General features: G+C 54.6%; 1 protein-coding gene across 1 annotated transcript; it reads right to left on the bottom strand.

The window, feature by feature from the left end:
• Positions 1–4052: 4052 nt before the first annotated feature.
• Nkx1-1 (NK1 homeobox 1) lies at positions 4053–7409 on the bottom strand. Its single transcript, NM_011320.1, has 2 exons — positions 6944–7409; positions 4053–4909 (listed from the first exon to the last, which is right to left on the bottom strand). The coding sequence occupies exons 1-2, from the start codon at positions 7407–7409 to the stop codon at positions 4053–4055; spliced, it is 1323 nt and encodes a 440-aa protein (NP_035450.1).
• Between the last annotated feature and the right edge of the window lie 11546 nt (positions 7410–18955).

Consider the following 18955-nt stretch of genomic DNA (forward strand, 5'->3'; position numbering starts at 1 on the left):
AAGGTCAGGGGGAGCCAGCTGCAGGTTCATAGATGATATCTGTTAGGGTTGTGAGTAGGGTTGGCTGGTTCCGGCCCTCAAGGGCCAGACTGCGCAGCTGTAGGACTGCTATAGGAGAGTGCAGACCTGGAGGTGCTGGGGCTGGTGCAGACCCAACGGGTCAGGCCACAGGGAAGGCAAAGCACACCGCTATAAAAGTGAGTATCGGAATGAATTTGAAAACTAAATAGTAGGTTTAAGATGTTTCTGTCAGAGGTCATGCTGGGCTTGAGGAGGCTACATGACACCATTAAGATCTGATCTCTGTCCATACTGTGGGACAGCAGGCAAGCACACAAGCTTTATCTTCCCAAGCTACGCCAACAGCCAGAGGGATCTGGCTTCAGTCATCACATTGTCTACAAAGAGAGAATGGAGTATCTTATCTGCTTTCTGAGACTTGCCATGAATCACCTTCTGGTGTCCTATCCAGCACACATCGCTGTGTAGCCAGAACTTAGCCCATGTGCCCTTCAAAGAAGCAAAACTTAGTCTTGTTTTTGAGGCTGAGTCTCGTGTATCTTAGGCTGGCTTCAAACCCACAATGTAGCCAGGGACAATCTTGAACTTTAAATTTGCCTGCCTCTGCCACTGGGTGAGCCCTGGGGTTTAACATGAACCCTAGGGTTACAGGCATGTGCTACCATATCCAGGGGTCTCAGGCCTAGTTAAAAACTAGACAAATTGTGCCTGTACAAAACTGATCAAAGCAGAGTTGTAGGACTCTACAATTAGAGGCCTCCCCAGAAACAGTACAATCTACACCCCAAAACTCACCAAATGTCACATGTGGAGAAAGCCAGCTGAGAGGCCAGAACTGAGCAACCTTCTTAGGCTCCTCCTAAGCCCTGCCCTGGCATCCACTAACCCTCTAGATTTCATCTGTCACAGACAGATGACAATAGTTTTGTGCTGAGTAACACACAGTTTCCTCAGAGACTGAAACATTCCATTCTTCAAGAAGCCATTTAAACAGGAAGGTGAGCAACACAAAATAGCTTCAGGAAGTTCCTATGAGGGACCACAGTCACTAAGCCCCTCCTTCCCACAGTAAGCAATAAAAGCTGAGAGCCAGCCTCAGCTGAGCTGCTAAGAGACTCAGATAACCAAGCTACAAATAAGACTCAGACCAGCTCAGCTTCCTGGAAGAAGCCTAAGCCAGCTAAGCTTCCTGACGAGGTTTAGACCAACTGAGGCACCTGGAAAAGACATTCTTCAGCCTGTCCCGCTGTCTGCAGGCTATGCAGTGTGATCCAGGCTCCCACGTTTTGAGAGCGGCCATCTATGCTGGGGTGAACCTTGGTGATACAGCTGTCTTTGAGTCATTTCTGCTCCTGTAAATAACTCCTCTCCCACACTCCTGTAAGTAACCGCAATATAACTCATTGGCTTACCAGGTGATGACGGCACATGCCTTTAGTCCCAGCACTCATGAGGCAGAGGCAGGTAGATCTCTGAGTTTCAAGGCCAACCTGGTCTACAGAGTGAGTTCCAGGACAGCCAGGGCTACACAGAGAAACCATGTCTACACACACACACACACACACACACACACACACACACACACACCTACCTCACTGGCTCACCAGTTGACATTTAGTGGTACCTGGACTTTGCTCTGTCATGGGATCTCTATCTGTGGTGAGTAGATGTGTAGATGTGTGTATTGCATCTCTCTAGAAATGTCTTGTCGCACAACATTCTATCACAGGCAAAGGGCTGTATACAGAGGCCAGCAAGAAAGACTACAGGGACTCAGGGAATGCCAGGAAGTAGCCACTACTCCATGTCGTAGCCTGTGGCATTGAACCCAGAGATGGAAGGGAGGTGCTGTGTGTGGTGGGCTCACTGCTTCCCAGCCTCACAGGCCCTGACCCACATTCTCTGCTCAGTTCCAAAGCCTTCTGTAGATGCCAAGGGCGCCATGAGTACAAGTAGCCGAATTTGGGACAGAGCCTTGGCAAATGAGCTGACCCCCACTCCCAACCCCCATTTGGATGTTGAAGAGCCCTGTTCAGCCAAAATTCATTACCACATGCCGGAGTAGCTAGGATCCCGGGAAGCACAGCTACCTGCTCTACCTAGTCATCTTCCCAGGAGAACTCTGGGTTGGATCAGCATCCTCGGCTCAGCTCAGCATGGCTGGCAAAAGGAAACAGGACTGGAAGGGGGCCTTGGGTCTTTTTCCAGGGTCAGCTGGCAGCTGCTTTCCCTCTCATGCACAGGGTCCCCTGAGCACAGACATGGAGGAAACTTGCAGTGAGGGCACTGTCACCCTCACCCCCAACTCACGCTCAGTGGTATCTTGCTGTGTGGGCGAGGGTTGCCTGTGTTGGCCTGGGAGAGAAGATCGCCATGCGTTTTGGAGGTGGGACAAGATAGGGCAGGACTATGGCATGTCGTCTCCTATTTATGGAGGCTGTGGCTTCTGGCTGGGCAGCCCCTGCACAGGCCAGGCTTCTAGTGATTTGATTTGATTCCAAGGGTTTTCTGGAATCTTCTGGGGCCTTTTAGGACTTCCCTGTCGGCAATCTATGTCTTAGAGGCCCAGCCCTCAGCAGCAAGGCTGTGAATATCCTCCAAGCCATCACCTCTCACAGTTAAGCCACTTCATACATGGCTCTCACTCCCTGACCACAGGGATAGTAGTATTGCACCACTGAACTAGAAGGCTGGACCAGGTGCCCATCTAGGGCTGTCAAACATCAGGTCAGGACAGGAACCTTTAGGCCTAGAAGGTCTGAAAGTGGAATGTGGGCTGGCTGGAATCTGATACCAGGTCTCTCCTGGTCAGTGAGGGAAGCTACCAGTCTTCAAGGGGCAGGTTGGCTTCCTGCCCCCTCACTGCCAGATGCTGCTCTTACCTGCCTTTGGCTTTTGATGAGCATGAAGCCAGTTTTGTGCACTCTGACCAGTGCTAGTGACTGCAGTTCACTCTCAGCCTGACTCCCAAAGGCAGCTCGCTTGACTAGCGGTCAAGACCCCTCCAAAAGCTCACTGTGCTAGGAAACAGGACGCCTGAAGGAGAAGCCTAGCCCCACAGTGGAGCACAGCAGGCTCTTTTGTTCTTTCTAGGGAGAGTCAGGGACCCTGGAACAGACCAGAGAACAGTTGCCTCCCTGTCCCTCTCCACAGTCAACCCCCTTTTCCTTCTCCAGTCTCCACCCCTACTGATATACAAAATCTTCCAAAGCTGGAACAGGCTGCCATGTAGTCTCCCTGTAGTCATAGGTGGTTCGGTATCTGCTTTGGGGTGTGTGGGCCACAGCTTCGGGCCACTCCTGGGCTCCATGCGTTCAGCACATAGGGACTACACACACACACACACACACACACACACACACACACACACACACTTCCATTCTGGCTAGTAGACTATCTGGCAGGTTGTTACACCTCAACCCTCCAGCTTCCTCCTCTAGGAAGGGGGATGTTTTTCCTGCCCACAAGTAGCCTGCTTGGGGGTGGGAGTGGGGGCAGTTGGTGGGACCGGATTTGGAGGTCAGCAGTGCCAGGCTGCAAGAAGAGGGGAAAGGGCCTCACTTCGGAGAGAGCGGGAAGGGGACTCAGACCCGTGCTGGACCCAGGGCGATCCCCAAGAGAGAAAGGTGACAGAGTGCAAGCTACTAGAGTGACCATGAGACACTAAACACTGACAGGAAACTATACCTAACCGCTCTGAAGTCCCTGCCCAGGGCGACACACAGATGGATAAGAACCGGAGCGGACAGGAAGGCGGGATCGGCATCCTACGGCGCCAGAGCCTTCGGGAAAACGCCCGCATGGCTTCCTGTGCTTTATTAAGAGTTCTACAAAGTGCTTGGAGCAGGCCACGGGAGCCTCCCGTTTGGCCCCTGCGCACACTCGTTTATAAATTTCTCTTCTGTAGGAACGGCTATCTATATACAGGACCAACGACTGAAACCTTAGAAAAGAGACGCCCATGCTCGCCTTGGGTCCTCTGGCCTTGAGGCCGCGTGCTGCGGTCCCCACCGGGGTCCTGGCACCGAGATTCAGAGGTGGGGCGCATAGAAGGCGGGCGCGCCGTACGTCTGCGAGCCCAGCACGAAGGGCGACAGCACGGCCGGGCTGGACAGGAAGGGCAGCTGCGCAGCACACACCAGCCCTCCTGGGCTGTGCGCCGGGTACCCGGCCGGGCCGTGCAAGGCGAGCGGAGCGCCCATGGGAGGCGAGGGGCTGAGCGGACTGAGGCCGCCGGGCAGCCCCGCGCCGGGCCCCGCTCCCGGGCCGGGGCCCCCGCCGCCGCCGGTCGGCGCGCTGGTGTCAGCGCCTGGGTTTTGCTTCTTCCACTTGGTTCGGCGGTTCTGGAACCAGATCTTCACCTGCGTCTCGGTGAGGCTCAGCGACAGCGCCAGGTTGAGGCGCTCGCACACCGACAGGTAGCGAGTGGCCTTAAACTTGTTCTCCAGCGCCACGAGCTGCTCGTAGGTGAAGGCGGTGCGCGCACGCCTCGGCTTCCCGGACTTCGAGTCCGAGCCCGTGCGCTTCCGCTTGGGCTTGGTGGTCACGGCGGCGCCCTGCGGGGTACTCCCCGCGCTCCCCGCTCCCGTAGCAGTTGCAGGCGGGCCCGGGGCTCCGGGCGAGTTCCCACGGGGCCCTGGGGCCGCAGTATCGTCCACAGGGGAAGCCTCGACCTCGGCCGCTCCGGGGCAGCCCGACCCGCGGGCCCCGAGACCGCCGCTGCCTCCCCGAGGCTCCTCCGTGCCCTGAGCATCCTGCACCTCGGGCGCTTCTTCCTCGTCCTCGTCCTCCGGCGCTTCATCCTCGCTGTCCGCGGTCGGGCTGCGACCGCTGCCGCTGCTGTAGCCGTTGGCCTCGGCCTCGTCCGCCCTGTAAGAGTCCCCAGCACCTGCGGGCGGCGAAAAGGAAGAGAACAGAGGGTCAGGCCCGCTGCCAGCCGCCCTGCCCGCTCCGCCCCAGGAGAGATTCTCTTTTAACTGTTGTGTTTCTCCTCTTCCTCGTTTGCCCCCTCACCAAAGATTTTCTTTTTCTTCCTCCTTGCCACAGTTCCTCCTTGATTGCTTGCATTTCCTCTCTGCCTTCCTTCGGAAGGACCCACTCCGTGTCGAGCTGCTTTGCTGCCCCATCCGCAGTCCTGGCCTTGGCCTTTAGGGCTGCGGTGCGCGGGCGGCCCTCGGAGTGTACAGCGGAGAAAGAGCTCCGATCGATTCACGGGGCAGATACAAACTTAATTAAACTCATTTTGTGTAATGTACAAACTAGTTAAAGTCCATTTAATTTATTTGGGCGTATATTACCTTCCAATTACAGCGGGCGCGGGGCCAGCCAATTACCGCACAGTTAATAGCTGGAGGGGCGCGAGGCCTGGGGTGGGGTCGGCCGGCTGTGAGGAGGCCACTTCTGAAAACCAAAATCGGTCGTCTGGGAGCTGTCCCTACCTCAGGCTTCAGGCCCTGAAAACTAGGCGTCGCAAAGTGCTGACTTCCCTGCGGACCTCTGGGGCCCACCAACCAGCTCCCCAGCGACTCTGTCTTAAGCGGGCTCCAGCTTCCCGTGGGCTGGTTGAGTTTGGAGGCTGGGAAAGCGTATTGTGAACCTCTAAGCAGGGCCCTGGGAGGGAGTATGAGCGCTAATCCCGCTGCATCCAGAGAGATGCTGCCGCCATGACTGCATTTTGCCTCTGAAATTTTGCAAGGCTGTCTGTCTGCTCTGCAGGAATCTGAGGACCTTTCATGCCCCTCACCCACAGGTGGTCTTTAAATGCCAGAGGAGGCCTCCACGTTTTCCGACCCAGGGCCGGTGTTCAGCTCTCAGATCGAGTTGACGCTGACATACTGGAGCATAAAATCGCAACTCGAAAATAACCCAGCTCAAATGACCCAGGTCGCATGAAGAGTGCGGGTGTCCTGTCCTCAACTCCCAGGTCTTAGCAGGACAACTATTCCCTCAGGCGACACGTAGCCAGTCATCCCTGCCCCAGCCCTGCCTGGCTGCCCTCTCCCAACTGTGCAGCGCTCGCTCCCTCCCTACACAGCTCCAGCAGGCAGCCGCGAGTTCCTCGTAGACCAACCCCTTGGCGGAGAGAGGGGTCCAACTGCAGCCTGCATGGCCTGCCCTTCCTCTCTCTAGGAACGGAAGGTCAATGCAACCGCGTTGGTAGAGCTGGCGGCCCCAGTCCAGTTCTCCCTGAGCGTTCTGGTCCATGAGAGGCGCAGGGGCCAAGAAGTTAGAGGAGGACGGGGGAGGGGCACAAAAAGCAATCAGGAGCTGGTCGAATGCAATTCGCGATCAATAGCGGCCCCTAATAAGTGTAATAGGTTTTAATCGAGTAATTATCCGAATTTTGACCCTATAATTTAGATGTTCGGGGGGAGTTTGCAAGGTGCTTGAAAGAGATATGCATGCGCCGTAATGGGATATCGACCGCAAAGGGGGCGCGGGCCGCCCCATTACCGGCCGCTTTCCGCCGCTAAGCACATTTCCCTTTAACTGTAATCGAAGGGATTTAATTGTTTTTCCAGAGATAACCAGCGTTTTGTCACAATTAGTCTGATTTGTCCAAAGGGGGAGGGCCGGGAAGGCCACGGTGGGGGTGGGTAAGTCACCAAGTCAGTCGCCGCATGTCCCTTTGCCTCCAGCACCAACTACCCTCCAACACCAAAGATTGACTAGATGAATCCTGGACCGTAGTCGCAACCCCAAGGCCCCAGATTTGGCCCAACAGAACCTTTCCAGAAGCGTGCAGCAGTGAGGGCCCTAGAGTCCGGGTCGGGAGGAGGCCACGGATGCTTGGGGCGGACCCCGCGCTCTGCGAACTTTCCACAGAGCCCGGCGGCGCTTGGGTCAGGCCCAGCTCGCCGGGAGCATAAACATTCCGGAGCAGTCGGTGTCCTCGCCCCTATCACCAACCCCTTATACTCACTTGTAGGCTCAGCTCCCGCGGCCGCTGCGACTCCTGTGGCGGCGGAGAGGGCTCGGCGTTCTAGCTCTGCGCGCGGCGAACGTCCGGAGGCAGCGGGGACCGCGACGCACGCGGCCGGGGCGCATGGGGCACACGTAGCGGGCACCACAGGGCCCAGTAGCACGCAGCGGCGTCTCCTACTGTTGAACTTGTTGGGATCTAGGATGTCCAACACGGAGAAGGAGGTGGGGCGCGGGGGCGCGGCGGGCCGGGCCGCTCCAGCCCCCTCTGGCACCGCGGGAACAGTGTCGCTGGCCGCGAGCGGTGGCACTCCAGCCCGGGGAAAGATGGGCAGCTCAGCTCGTCCGTCCATAGTGTCCCGAGCTGTAGCCGCAGGAGCCGGCGGTGCGGGCCCCGAGCCGGGCCCGGGCGGTGGCGGTGGCAGCGCGGGGACGTCCCCGGGTGCCGCCGGGCCGCTGGTACTCATGCGGGCCTCGGGCCGCTCAGGCGGCTCGGGCCCCCGCTACCTACTGGGATCCCATCCCTGCGCCCCGCAAAATCAGCCTCAGCCCAGCTGTTCCCGCTCTGCTGGTGCTGCCTGGCCTTGCCTCCGCCACCGCTTCAGGCGCCCGCCGCGCCGGGCCAGTGCATTTATGGCGGCCCCGCCGGAGGCGCCCACGCGCCCACACGCCGCACACACGTGCGCCCGCAGGCGGCCGCAGGGTTCCGCTTCCCTCGTTAGCGCTCACGCCTAATTGGCTGCGAACGGTCCCAAGCGGAGTAGGCGGGCCCGGTACGGGACTCACGGACTGAGCCGCAGAGACGGACAGACAGACGCCCTGCCCGGAGCCAGAGCACAGTCCACTGGAGGCTGGGGTGCTCAGCACCGTGCCGCTGCGCCTCCGCGGGGCTGGAAACTGCGTGCCCGCCTCCTTGGCGAAGGGGGAGGAGACAGTCGCCTTTTAAATAATTGCGGGATCAGTTGGCTGTGGAGGGCTGCAGAGGCCCCAGGACGTGGGAACCCACGCGCCCCGAGTTGGCCTGGACATCCCAGCTCAGGGTACCGCTAAGGCAGGTCTCTCCTGCTGCCGTGGCACGCGGGGTTCTGGGCTATCCTGGCACCAGGGGCTCTCGCGCCTTCCGCTGCTAGGACGGAAAGGGAGAGAGGGGTTCTTGCGGGTTCTGAGTCTCTCCAGGGTCTTCAGCCCCTTGTGGGGCGTGTTCCCAGAGTTTCGGTTTCCGCTGCCCTCGATTGCTGTTTTTCCGCGTCTGGAGCAATCTGGTCAGAATCTCTGTCCCTCCATCCTCACTGGCTTTGACTCCCGCCCCCTTGGCTGGATCAAATTAGGGACGACTCGAAATCCCCCGCAAGAGGCGGGGCTGGCGCCCGCGAGTGACGCTCATTAGAAGTGGAATCGAAATGAGTAGGGCTAGACGGCCGTCCTAGTCCCCGCCCCCCCCCCAAAGGGTGACCGAAAAATCGCACAAATAGCAGGTGGCCTACATAAAGATCGATACCCTTCATGTAACGGGAAAATATGTGTTTCTTCCAGAAATAATACGGAAACTGTCCTCTTCCCCATCCCTAACAAATCAGAAGGGCCGTTTGAGGCCTGAGCGTTTGTGCACCGTCTTGTCCAGTCTGGAGATTTACAGGACAGTCTCGGCGGACGACCTCGGAAGGTCGAGCCCGGCTTTGGAGGATGAGGGTCAGGTAGCCGATGCTTCGCTTCCTAGTTTTCCTCCTCCTCTCGCTCAGGCCAATGAGCTGACCCGCCTCTGAAGGACCCAGGTGGGACCCGGCGATGGAACTGGCGTGCCCAGAGTGTGAGTGTGTGCGCCTACGACGTGTGCTCCAGCGGGTATGCATTCCTCCTCCCACTACGGTCCCGAGAGCCTGCTCTGCACAAGGACGGTCCTTTGCAATTACCGCGGGCAATGATCCTTCGGAAGCAGAAATTAAAAGTTAGGAGAAATAATGGGGGACCGATCGCCTGTAATTTGGGCCAAGCTCGGACATGCTGAGCCTCTGGGAGGCTGGGACAGGAGGCAGAAGGAGGGGGGCAGGGCTCTCCTCCCCTCAGTTTCTTCCCTGCCCCCTCCCACCCTCACCGCGCTGGTCCATCCTGAGATTCTAATCAGACCCACAACACTGTGTCCTTCCTTGCCAGGACCTGATTATTCTTTATCTTTAAATTATAAATCACCTCTGGGGAAGGAGGGTGGGTAATCTCTCATCACAGTGAGGTAATTATCTTCTTCCCGCCCCCATCTTGGTCTTTGCTCCCTTCCTCTTCTCAACTGAGTTTGAATATAGATGTACACGCCCCATTCTCTTACAAACACACACACACACACACACACACAGAGAGAGAGAGAGAGAGAGAGAGAGAGAGAGAGAGAGAGAGAGAGAGAGAGTCACACTCATTCAGAAGCCGCCAACACACAAGCAGGAATTCATTCATGAGCACCCACACCCAGTCAGAAGGTGGCTCAAAAGGGCAGTGCGCTGCACCCCGTCACCCCTCCCCCATCTGCTCCTCCTTCCACTTCCTGTCTCTTTTAAGTCCTTTGGTGAGGACTGCACACAGACCGGCTGCCAAGTCCCCATCTTCTTTGCTTCCCCAGGAAGCAGAGCCACTGGGTGCAGAAGGGAGCTTCTTTTGGGAGGGGAGGGCAGGGGAGGACAGGCCTCATGTGCAGAGCTGGCTCTGGGTAGTGGAGACTCTGGGACATCCCTACAAGCACCCACACCCCCCCACACACCCCCCCACACACACATTTGTCACTAGCACAAGTCAGCAGAGGGGTGAATGTTGGCAAACATTTAACAGCAGCTGCAGCACCCACACCTTACTGGGTTGGAGCTGGCCTGGCTGCACTCTCAGCCATGACACCTGCCTGTGAGGAAGTACAATGACCTGTGTAGCCCTTTCTGTGCAGCCTTCCTTCAGGACAAGCAAATGCAAGCAAAGTGGTGTTTCCTAGAACGTGAGTTGTAGACTGCAGCTAAGACACAGACAATGTAATACAACGTGTTAACAGAGGATATGAAGTGAGATAAAGTAACACGTTATAGAAAAACAGGCAACTGGATGTTGGGTTTTGTTGTTGTCATTGTTGTTGTTTTTCACCGAAACTCACACTTGGCCCTGCCGAATGACCTGCCTGCTGATGGGTAGGGGACTGGTCAGAGCTGGGCAGAATGCAGAGAAAGCACCTTGGCTGTCTAGAAGTTTGTATGCCCCTGGTTTACTTCCCCTGCCCTTCCTGCCCCTCAATATTCTGACATGAGCTGTAGCAGGCAGAGTAATGAACAGCCAAGCTTACAGCCAACTCTGAGGAGTAAGGTGAGCCCAAGGGTCCTCTGGAGCTGAATAGGGCCACCGCTTCTCTTCTTCCTTTGGTCTGGGACAATGCTGTGTGGACATAGCTCACTGAGAGACTGAGACAACTTCTTCCTCTGTTCCCACCCTGCCTCTGAGGAACAACCAAGTCAGAGGGTTGCCCGATGCCCCTCCTCCTCGCCCAGAACTCTAAACAACAGCCCTCTTTCAGCCTCAACCAGACTGTCTAGGGCTATAAGGACGTCCTTTAGCTCCTAATCACAATTGATTGTCAATTAGACCCTCATCTGTGCAATCTCTGCCCATCTGCCATCTCAGGTTATCTCCAACCTACCAGCTTCACTTGTGGGGCCTCAGGTGGGCACTGACAGGTGAAATCCCAGCCTCGAGTGAAGATGGCTCTGCTTGTGCAGGATAGGAAACATCCCCTTTCCTGCTGAGCCCCCACCGTGGCAGGTCAGTCAGGGTGATAAGTCATGTTGGACTGGGGTATCGAGGCAGGAACAGATGTGGCAAGGGTGAGAGTATGACCAGGGGACTTGTGACCAGAGGTCTGAGAAGTAGGCCTAGCAAAAGGAGGGCGTAAGCTGACTTTCTCAGCTTCCTTACCCCTGATTTGTTCATTTTGAAATTCTGAAAGAGGCAAGAGAAGGAACCCCCAGCCTCTCTTGTTAACTCACCTTGGATAATGACTTGTCTCCACTGTGGAGTGGTCTCTTAGACCCCTTTTACTTCCCTTCAAGGACCCAAGGGCTCCAGTAACAGCCACTTACTCAGAGTAAAGCAATGGTGATTGGTGGAATATCCTTCATTTCTGCTGCTGGGAGCTCTATGGACAGGCTGTAAGGGCTGTAGTGTTCGGGGTCTTTATGGTTGGGCACAACCACAGACAGCCTTTCACTTTGACTGCTGTTTTCCTTATGTCCTGTTAACTCCACCCCCACTCTGCCAAGTGACCAGGCCCCCGAAACCTTTCTGAAACATGCAGAGGCAGGCACTTTAGTCACCTGGCCCACCATGTGTGGACTGAGGGGCTGCTGGTATTCTGCAGTCTCTGAGTGGGCTGCCTCCCCATTGAAGGATGCAATGCAGGAAATTAGGCGGACAAGAGGACAGGAGCTTCCATGTGCCTTTCTTGACCCCCACCCATATCAATATATGGTACCCCCTGCCGCTCACCAGTCTGGAAAATGAATGAGCAATTCTGCTAATTCGTTTTCTCTAAGATGTATCTCCCCTTGGGTCTTCTATCCCCTCAAGAATGAGCACAGCACATTCAGAAACTCAGAAGAAAGAGCTCGGGCGGCTGACCTCTGCGTCGCCTTCGCCCGGAGGCCACAGAGGAAGAACCGCTATCAGCACTGCACACCGCGCCCAACTAGTAGGCTGGAGGTCAGTACCGCGGACAGCTCCCTGAACCGTGGTGAGAGCATTCGGCTTCCTGCCAGGTCAGTACCGCGGACAGCCGCTCCGCCCTCTCCCTCTTCCCCAGTCCCACTCCTACCCCCTAGCCGACCTCAGCTTCCAAGAGACTACGTCACAGACAGGTTCAGCAACTGGATCCAGCCAGCACGTTTCTGCTCTCCACTCATGCACCGCCCTCACTGTCTATTACAAACCCGCCCATTTCAGAGCTTGCCCGCAATCTCTGTGGGGACAATGTGGGTGTCTGGACCCCTTGTACATTACACACCCAGTTGAGATGTCCACCCATCCACCTCACACCAAAGGGCTAGGGAGTTTCACAGGATCAATGGCTGCTGGTTTTATATATGTATATATAAAGCCATGCACCCACGCATGAGTGCTCAAGTAAACACACACACACACACACACACACACACACACACACACACAGAGCAGTCACTGGCTCCTATAAAGAGGTGTACACCAGGAACCTCTCCTGGGCTGCAGGAATGTAAAGTACTGTTCATGGAGAGAAGGCTGCACAGGCAGTAGCCAGCTGGCTCCCTCTCTTGGACACTGCTCGTTGAACTTGTGACCTAGAAAGGTTTACTAACTGCAAGACAAGATAGGGTAAACTGAGGCCAAAGAGGACAATGATGTGCTCAACGTGATCTAACCAGTAGGTGGTGAGGTTTTATTGTGAACACTGGTTCTCCTGACCAGTGTTAAAGTGAGAGGTCACAGGTAATCAGTTTCTCAGTGCCAGGGGGCAGATGGCCTGGGCGATGCAGAGGCTGAGTCTGACAAGGGGTCAGGAGATTCCATGTGCCTTTCTCTACCCTTACTCCCCAACATGTGGCACAACCTGCTGATTACCAGCCTGGAAATCCCAGGGTGGAGACAAGTCTGTTCATTCATTTTCTCTAAGATCTCTCTCTTAGGTTCCCTTGGGGTGCTTAGAGGGGTCCTCTTCTCACTGGAATCTGCCCCGTGTGTTATCACCATCCTCTACTCTACTCTAGACTTAGCTAGATAGAGCCACTGCCTTCCTTGAAAGGTTTTAAGCGAGATGTCCAGGTCAGAGCTTACCCAGAGTGCCACCTGCCCTTACTCTCCAGGGCTCCCAACAGTACACAAACTCCAGACTTCTCACCGTGAAAAGCTGTGAGTCCTGTCTGGTTCACAGGCTTCCCCTTAAGGGAAAGTTTTCTGTGTTGTACGAAGGCCTAAGGCCAGGAGACTCCTTGAGGGGGAGCTGGGGGTGCCTTGGTGCTTTGCTTCATGAACTTTCTGTTTTGTTTGTTTGAGAGAGGGTCTTTTTGTTGTTGTTGTTGTTTGTTTGTTTGTTTGTTTTTGAGACAGGGTTTCTCTGTATAGCCCTGGCTATCCTGGAACTCACTTGGTAGACCAGGCTGGCCTCAAACTCAGAAATCCACCTGCCTCTGCCTCCCAAGTGCTGGGATTAAAGGTGTGCACTACCACTGCTTGGCCTTGAGAGAAGGTCTTACTCAGCAGCCCTGGGTGGCCTGTAACTCAAAGATCTGCCTGCCTCTGCCTGGGATTAAAGCACAGCGCCCCATTGCTCACTTCTTACTGCCTGTCCCCCTCCCCCATTTATCTTCCGTCCTTCTTAAGAAGTGTGATTCACCACAGCTTCCTGAGGTTGACATGGTCTGAGAATTATGCCTGGGCTGAATGACCTACCTACGAGACCCTTTGGGTCATCCTGAATGACCCACATCTGAGCCCCACCCCCAAGGTCCTTTCTGATGCTAACTGCTTGAAGTACTCTTCTGTAGCTGTCCAAAAACATCAGACCTGGGAGCACATCAGTTTCTTCCCAGTGAGACTGGCACCATCACCTGCCCCTCATCGCAACCCCTTGTCAGACTCAGTCTCTGCATTGCCCAGGACATCTGCCCCTGGCACTGAGAAACGGGTTATCTGTGACTTTTCACTTTATTTTTTTTTTTAAGATTTCTTTCTTTATTATTTTATGTATGTAAGTACACTGTAGCTGTACAAATGGTTGTGAGCCTTCATGTGGTTGTTGGGAAATGAATTTTTAGGACCTCTGCTTGTTCTGGTCAACTCCGATCACTCTGGCCCAAAGATTTATTATTGTACATAAATATACTGTAGCTGACTTCAGACGTACCAGAAGAGGGCATCAGATCTCATTACGAGTGGCTGTGAGCCACCATGTGGTTGCTGGGATTTGAACTCAGGACCTTCGGAAGAGCAGTCAGTGCTCTTACCTGCTGAGCCATCTCACCAGCTTCAACTTTTCACTTTAAACACTGGTCAGGAGTACCAGTGTTCACATTAAAACCCCTCTGCCTACTGATTGGATAGCTTTGAGCATATCATTCTCTTCTTTGGCCTTAGTTTACCCTATCTTGTCTTGCAGTTAGTAAACCATGGCCATGCCTTACTCTAACACATGCAGGGGCATTTCTCTGTTCACGTGGCTCTGGCCAAACTGGACTCTTGAACACTGTGTGTGACTTGGTCCTGTGCCTCTCATTAAGATAGAGGTAGAATGAAAACTGCAAACTTGCACACACAAGGAAAAGAGGTCAGCGTTGGGCAAGGGTTTCAACCAAGGGCGTGCACCTTTGCCATCAGACTAATATGCCTAGCTCCTGTGGGTAGAAAATGTCCCTGGTGACTCTTGGCTCTGCCATCCACTCTGCTTTGCCACATCTTCAGAGTAGTCTGGCACTGGGCACTCTATGGTGCACCTATGGCTGCAGGTGAGGCCTGCCTATATCCAGGCATGCCCATCTTGGCTGGCTGTTGTCAGTGCCATTGTCTGGAAGGGATGTTGCTCTCAGAGAGAATTGGGAACAAGGAGGCTGGCATGAGTCACTCCAGAGTTCCCTTCCAATCAGACTACATGGACTTTCACAAAGAAACATCCGTTCACAGTTTACTATACCCTCATTTTGGTTTGTTTGGTTTTTTTTGTTTTTTTGTTTGTTTGTTTGTTGATTGGTTGGTCTTGGGACTATCAGGCATCTGAATCCCTGCCTTAGGCTCAGCCTTCCCAGAGGCCATAAGAGACCTGGGAATTAGCCTGCACAGGGGTGGAAGGGTGGAAGGCAGCTTTCCAGCACCACACAGTTCTAACACACAGCCTCCAGGGTCAGGTTGCATTGTGCTGACCCTGATAATGCTTCTTGTCCCTCCTCCCCGGTGTTCGCTACATTACCAGGGGAGCTTTAGTCAGAAATGTAGCAGGTTGGTTTATTTGTCTGTAATTCTTTATTCTTTTCATCTTCGTACTGCACCATAGCCTGCTGGAGATTGTCTCTGTCCTGTACTCTTGAAGCCAAGCTTGGCCACAGGACCAGTGCAGGCTCAAGCTGTAGAGCTCTCTGCTTCTTACACTGCAGCCCCACAGCAGCAGCTTAGCTGCTGGAGGCCCAGCAGCTTGGAGTCAGCATGTGACCTGTCAGCACCCAACCCAGCGTAGAGAATGGGCCCACCTCACCTGGCTTCTCTGTCTCAGTTCCATGTGTCCATCAACTGACTTGCCCATCTCTGTCCTGTCCAGTGGTTATGGGCCACTGGACACCCCTACAGACAGTGTGACTCACATGATACTCTAGGGGCTTTCTTCCATTTATCATTTATTTAGACACCTTCAGCGCTTCTCTTGTGAGGGTGAGTCTGGGATCAGGGATAAGTAAGATTGGCACAGTCTTTGTTATGGGGGAGGCTCTGGGGCTCCTGTTACCAGGGAGAATGTCATCCCATTCCCATTGGCTTTAGGGAAGGCTCTGGAATGGAGACAGTGGGGGTGGGGGGGTTCTTTGCTCTACTGTGGAGGAGGGCTAGCTTGTATTGGACTGGGGAGTCTGGGAAGCTGGGACAATGGGTAAATAGAGAGGCCCCCTGGGGAAAGGGAGGGGTGAGTAGGAGGACTTCTAGAGACTGTACCCCAACATTAAAGAGGGGCAAGAAGGTGAGGGAAGGAGCTCAGGTCAAGTACACAGAAGGTGCTCAGTAAATGAACACAATGAAGTCTTCCAGCTGGCACACACACACACAACCTAAGTGCCCACAGGGCCACTTGGGTCAGAAGGGCATGTGGAGAGGAACTGGTCACCAAACAATGAGCTTAATTGAGGTTAATGGCTCTAGCGCAGTCCTTGATTATTAAATTATTACTATGAACATGAATCATAATTAGAAGGCTGAGAAACTATTTTACATTACAGGAAACCAGGAAGGGGGATTTTGAGATCCAAGGGGAGGAGAAAGGAGATCCAAGGGCATGTCGTCGAGGTCAAGGGGTGTATTGTCAGGGTGGACGTTATCCTCCTGACGGGGTGTCCTGAGGAGAGACATATCCTTGGGGTGGGGATAAGGGGCAAGTTTTCTGGGTGAGAGAGTGTCTTGGGAAGGGGGCATGTTGTCGGAGTAGGAGGATGTCCAGGTGTCAGGGGACTTTATCTTCAAGAGAAAAGTGTCTGCAGGGGTGGGAGTTAGGGGGTTGGGAGCATGTCATGGGGTAAAAGATGTTCTGGGGAAGGAGTGTGGAGTGCGGAGAGGCGTGTCCTCTGGATGGGGGCGTGTCTGCGATGTAGCGGGTGTTTAACGGTGGATGTCGGAGACCTGGGTGCTTGAGTACTGAGAGGAGACAGCTCACGAGGGAGGGCTGCGCCACTGAGGGGCCCTGCGACTGCCCAGGTGAAGACACACTATCGCTTCGCCCACGGCCCCCGCCCGCCCCCTGCCGACACGGCGCAGAACTGCAGCGATTCGTGTCTGCGCTCGGGAGAACTGGGTGAGCAGGACGGGGGTCCCGAGGCTGGAATCCAAACGCCTAAAGTGTAGTCAGGCATGCACGGATCGGACCGTGCAGAGAACACGCCAGAGTCCTGGTACCGCATACCGGTGCGGCCGGACCTGGCTTTGCGCCTGCGTCCCTGGGCACGAGCGCGCGTGGCTGAACGGGGTGTCGGTCTGTGGGGATCCCCACCCTTTGCTCCGCAGCACAGGGGGCTGAGACCGGAGAACCCCAGAAAAGACCAATACGAGTGCAGGGGCGAGGCTGTCACCCCTGCGCTCTCCAGGGGTGCAGGCTGTCCCTCTCCCTCGCGTCGTCCTCCCCCCTCCACTTCTCTATTTATTTCCTTCTCTGTTGCTGAAACATATTGAAGGGGAGAAAAAGGAAACATTAAGATCCGCTGTGAGCCGAGCAGCGGTTTAACGATTTCAAATGAGGCCGGCCTGGGTGAGGCCTGACAATCCCGTCAGGATGGCAGATGACGGCTAAAATTACCCGGAATCAATATTCTCACCGGGTGTCCTGGGCTGATAAGCTCTGCCAAGACAATGTTGACTATTAAAGTCGACAGCTTGAGATATTACACTATTAGTTATGCTATTTTTAATAATCTATAATATTTGGGCGATAATTAATTAATTATACGGGTCAGATAATATCTAGGGCTGGAATGAGGTCTGAAGGACCCATTACAGCGGTAATGAGAAAGGAGAATCTAATCTGGGGCAGGTGCCGTGGTCCTGGTGCTGGGGCCTGAGGCGTGATGTCTCCTGTGCCCAGCCCTGCCACCAGCCTGGGTCCTGGCCAAGCCTGGCCCCACAGAATCGAGGTCAGCAGGCCAGACAATGCCTGTCTCTGCTTCCTGGGGCTCCACGGAGTGAGTGCCCAGAGATCTTGCCTGGTCAGGCGAGGGCCAGGTCCCTGGGTGTCTTCTATGGCCTGAGCTTGCTTCCTGATTTGTTTTTTCTGATGTGAAGGCCTCGACAGGTGTGTTCTCTGATGGAGGGGTCCCAATTCTTTCCTCGCACCCCTTCAGTATCATCGCATCGGGATTAAGTCCTGGCTGAGGCCTCAGCCCACAGCAGCAGTGAGTGAACACCTCTCCTATTTCCCGCTTTCCTCCCAGGAGGCTTTCTTGCTTCTACTGAGTACACCAGGCCCATTCCTGTCTCCAAACCTTTACACTAGATGTGCCTTTTCCCAGAGTCTTCCCTTCTCTTCTCATTCACTCACCATGATGCCTTCAGAGACTACCTGGACTGGCTGGTCTCAGTAACCACTGCCCAGAGGAGCTAGGGGAGGCTGGCCTTGATTCTGTTGTTCCCAGAAGTGTGTGTTTCAGCAAGCACAATTATCTTGCGCTTGTTAAAGTCAGGATGTGAGACCCTGGTCCAGGGCAAGGGTTGGCCACTGCTTGCCTGGGGACAGCAGTGCTGTGAGCAGCAGCTGTCAGGAGCTGGGCTCTCTGTCTTTTCTAGTGAGTACAGCCCTTCACCTGTGGGGTTCTAGGGGAAAGAAGGCCGGAGGTGAGGCCAGGCTGTGACTGTAAGCAATGGCCCTGCCCAGTGGTCTTCTGGGGACCAAGGGAATTTCCTGGGAGACTACAAGCCCCTTTGGGGCCTGTAGCCCTTTCTCACCCCTGCCAGTCCAGCTTTCTGGACTATGCTTGGCCTAGGAAGTGGATGGTGCCCTCCAGGACACACACGGGTGACCAGTCTGTCTGCTTCTTGCCACCCATACTATGATTCCCAAGCATCTGATGGACACTCCCTAAGAAGAAACGTGTTGGTCTAGTTCTAAATACTTGCTGTGGCTACTGGAGAATTTTTGTGTATATATATATGAAATGTGTACACAGACATATGTTATATGTACATAAACTTCAAATTGCAATTGCTGCTTGTTGTAAGGCTCCAGCTTCTACCAGGCTCCTGTGATGGTGGCTACAGGGGTCAATCCTAGCAATCTTACCTTTGTTGGAATTCCTGTGGCCTCCTGCTCAGTTCCTGTCTGTCCCCACAGGTCGCACCTCACCCTTGGTGCTGAGACTCATAGCAGAATAAACACGTAGTCAGTGATGGGAGAGATGAGGTGCCCAGACTTGTGACGGCCCTGTTGTAGGTGAAGCCACTCCCTACTAAAATTCACCCGTGACAGTGCCTGGGCCTTGCCTTTTTTTTTTTTTTTAAATTAGTAACTACGAATTCACAGGACTGAACAGTTTATCATTTCTTGGGGGAAGCTTAAGAGTTTGTGAGCTAGCTCAGCCTTTGAGTTTTGTGCATGGAGCACCCACGGGATGTCTGTGATCTCTTGAGTTGATGATGGCTTCCCTCTTGTTTCTGTGGTTGGTAACATTTACCTTCCCTGTGGAATGCCCTCTGATGACTGTGAGCTCAGAACTTATGTTCCCTTTCTTATTCCTGGAGTTGAAACCCACTCTCTTCTTCATGGAGTGCTCCCTGAGTGTATGCTGTGCTG

Source organism: Mus musculus, chromosome 5 (genome assembly GCF_000001635.26).
Source record: "Mus musculus strain C57BL/6J chromosome 5, GRCm38.p6 C57BL/6J".
Lineage (NCBI taxonomy): Eukaryota > Metazoa > Chordata > Mammalia > Rodentia > Muridae > Mus > Mus musculus.

Coding starts and splice junctions, on each gene's coding strand:
- Nkx1-1 (NM_011320.1), bottom strand. CDS start 7,409: ATGAGTACCAGCGGCCCGGCGGCACCCGGGGACGTCCCCGCGCTGCCA. Junction 4,910..6,943: donor CGCGGGAGCTGAGCCTACAA/GTGAGTATAAGG, acceptor CGCCGCCCGCAG/GTGCTGGGGACTCTTACAGG.